Here is a 3,713-nt window from a genome sequence, read left to right as displayed (position 1 = left end):
AAAGCAAGGAAGAAGCTCTCTCCATGGAGTTCCTTGTTTGCTCTCCTTTCTGTAGGAAGGAGAGATAAGTAAAATGTCTAATTCAAATTCTGGCCTGAAATGCAGATGACAACTCCAGAGATTCGTGAAACAGAAACTGTTTGCTCTTTACACAGATTTTTCTATTTGGTTACTATTTAATAAAAAGGGTTTAAGCTTAACCTGCCTTTCTTGACCACTCTGCATGATTTTAGGTCTCTTTAACCTATGCCCTTTTGAATATCTTTAAGGAATACTGACCAAATTAGATTTGTACCAGTGTATAAAAAAATTAGAAAAGCCCCCAGCTCCCAGTAATAGAAACATAGAGGTGGAACACTTTTTGCATAATTTTCTTATTTGAACATTAATTAGATATAACTTATCCACCAAAAATTATAACTTTACAAATGTTATCTCATTTAAAAACTGTGATCTGATGATACTGAAAGACTGAGACTCAGGAAACATCCAGAAAAGGGAGAGATATAAAGACAGGAGAGTTAGGGTTGTACAATATTTTGTAGGATTGGTTTCCATTCTGGCTGAGATTGGGTAATGGTATTTGCCAGAGCCTAGAAATCTGAACATGTAATTGTATTCCTACGTCTTAATGTTAGCCATCCATCATTTTTCCATCAATTGAAAAAACTTCAATAGGCAATAATTTATGTGATCATGGCAAGAAGCTATTATTTTTTATTTTTATATTTGGAAATAAATGAGAAATGATCTCTGTTCTTGAACACTGTTCTCAATTGCTTGATAATTTTTGCTCAGGGAATTTTTTCCCACACATTTTGTGTTTTATTACTTGAAAAGAGCAGAATCTAGATTAATGTCGTGGCAGAGAAATTGTTCTTCCCACAACTCTTTGAAGAGCTGATTTGAACTCTTTATTTCTCAAGCTGTAAATCATAGGATTGAACAATGGAGTTAGGATAGTGTAAGACACTGATATGAGAGCATCCTGGCTTGAGGAGTAGTTGGACTTAGGCCTTAAGTAGATAAAGGAGGCACAGCCATAATGAACAATGACAATAACGAGGTGAGACTCACAGGTGGAAAAAGCTTTGTACCTGCCTAATGTGGAAGGAAACTGGAGTATAGCAGAGATGATGTGAATATAGGATACCAAAATCAATAACAGGGGGATAACCAGGACCAATGCACAGAGCATGATAATGACAAACTGACTAAAGTGGGTATGGTGGGATGTCACCTTGAGAACAGGAGAAATGTCACAGAAGAGGTGGTGTAGTTGGTTGGAGGAGTGAAAGGACAGGTAAAATACCAAGGATGTGATGATCTCTGCAATAGTGAAACCACAGAGACAGGCAATAGCCGCAAGTCCCACACACATCCTATGTCCCATGAGCACTGTGTATCACAGAGGGTTACAGATGGCCACATAGCGATCATAACCCATGACTGCCAGCAGGAAGGAGTGAGAGCAACCTAGGAAGAGGAAGGAAAACATCTAGATAGAACAGCCCAAGAAGGAGATGGTCTTCTTCTGGGCCAGCAGGTCAACCAGCATCTTGGGTACAATGACAAAGGTGTAGCAAGTCTCAGAGCAGGAGAGTCCAGCAAGGAAGAAGTACATAGCGGTGTGGAGGGCTCTGTCCAGGACAATGGTGGAAATGATGATGGCATTGGTGCCCAGGGTGAACATGTAGATGAGCAGGAAGACAAGGAAGAGCAGCCGTTGCAGCCCAGCCAGAGATGAGAAGCCAAGGAAGACAAACTCTCTCACCAACGTCTCATTGACACACTCCATGGAAGGCAGATCATCAGGAGACAATCTGAGAGAGAAGACAGTGCCAAGAAAACCCCCTGAAAACTAGAAGAATCATTAGAATGATCATTATATTGATCATCATATCATGTGTTCTCAGGTTTTGAGTTCTAACTCATTCCTCCGCTTTCCAGTTTTTGTAAGACATGAAGAAGTATCTAAAATTATTCAAAGTGTGCATCCAACTTTGAGTTTCCCCAGTATTTTTAATTACTATAGGAAAACTTTCTTGACATTTCCCAGATTTAACTATCCCTTCATCTCCATTCCCAGGATGAGGCTGCTATTAAAATTCTCAGCCTCTCACTCTAAGTTTACTCTGCAAAGCTAGTCCATTCAATTTTATTACCTTCATATTCTCCCACTTTCCTGCAGCTGCAAAATAAATCATTTAAATGCACTACATTTATATATTACTCTATTTATGACTTTATATATAATCTTCAATAGTTTTTCATTATCCCTCTGTTTATACCTAAATGTCTACTCTTAGTTTAATCTCTCCATAATCTAGACCTATATTCTATCCAACTCTTTTTGCCTTACTTCCTGACTTGGATCATCAACTCCACCTTCTTAAATGCTCATTAAGCTGACTCTTGCTTCTGTATATGTATTCTGTTCCCAAATCTGGAAAATGTTCTCCAAGATGGAATACTTCTATACATCCTCCAATGCTTATCTCAGATTCTTTCTTCCTGCAGACAGAACCACAATCTTTCTTCAAGCATCTTGTCCAGTTTCATCACCTTTTGTTAACACCTACAAAAATCACCTTATGGTTATCTTTCCCATCACCATTCTCACATCTCTTCAGTCCATCTTTCCCCTGATGTCAGACTGATCTTCTGAAATATAAATTGTATCCTATTGCTCACCTCTTCAAAAATTTTACTCATGTCTATAGCACAAAGTGCAAAGTCTTTATGGTTTTTAAGGTCTCCTTTTGGGAGCTAAACAATGTTTCAGTGTTTATTCATAGACATGATGGGATGCATCACTATTGTGCAATATGTTGTATTCTTCCTTGCCTCTATTCTTTGCTCATGTTAGTTTGTTAACCATTTTTTTCTTTACAAATATTTTACCATTATTCTAAAGCCTCAACCAAGTCTATTTTTTTTGGAAGCTTCCTTGGTATGTCTTCATAAAGGAATTGTTTCTTCCTCAGAATTCACATAAGACATTGATTGCCAATTTGATTTGTTGTTTATTTAATTTTGAAATAGTGTTTTTTTCTTTTCCATTAAATTTTATACTCTTGAGTGTAAGAAGAGAATAGTAAGCATTTTTATCTAAATTCTCCTCAGCATCTAGAACCATTTTAATTGCCCAATAGTTTCTCAATAAAAATTGTCATATAAATAAAAAAAGCTAACTTGGTATGTTGTTACATACCACATTCACATCACCATGTTCTTCCCAGAACTCACAGAGTAAGAGAATCCTCAGTGTTCTCTGATCCTGACCATGAAGATTGTACAAGATCATAAATTTCTAAATATTTCTGTACTACATGGAACTAAGTTTTACCCTTCTGAAGCAAAAGGACAATCTCAGTTTATAATAGAAAAATAGCACTGAAAAGAGCATCTGGTCACTGGAATTCTATGTACCTAGATTTATTCTCAATTCCTAGTATGTTTGCAACTGTCTAGAAAATATCAGAATGCAAATAAATGGGAGGGAAATTGTAAAGTGACCTTGAGTTTATCCCATTTTAAAAAGTATACCGTTCAAAATTATATCTTAACTGATATTAATAACAAAAATTTATGTCATCATACTCTATCTTAGACGAGAACCACTAAATCAAGAATATCAGGCACTATTCAATAATTATTAATCAGAATGATTACAACCATGTGTCAGGAGCTAGGTATGTGTTAAAAATACT

The 3,713-nt window shown here is 36.4% G+C and overlaps 1 protein-coding gene across 1 annotated transcript; it reads right to left on the bottom strand.

The window, feature by feature from the left end:
• Positions 1-853: 853 nt before the first annotated feature.
• Positions 854-1,798, bottom strand: LOC102977192 (olfactory receptor 10K2-like). Its single transcript, XM_024115976.1, is given in 1 exon segment — positions 854-1,798. A coding segment is annotated over 1 exon segment (945 nt).
• Between the last annotated feature and the right edge of the window lie 1,915 nt (positions 1,799-3,713).

This window comes from Physeter macrocephalus, chromosome 4 (genome assembly GCF_002837175.3).
Source record: "Physeter macrocephalus isolate SW-GA chromosome 4, ASM283717v5, whole genome shotgun sequence".
Taxonomy (NCBI): domain Eukaryota; kingdom Metazoa; phylum Chordata; class Mammalia; order Artiodactyla; family Physeteridae; genus Physeter; species Physeter macrocephalus.
The sequence above is the reverse complement of the archived record's forward strand: the minus strand, read 5'-3'. Positions and strand labels throughout refer to the sequence as shown.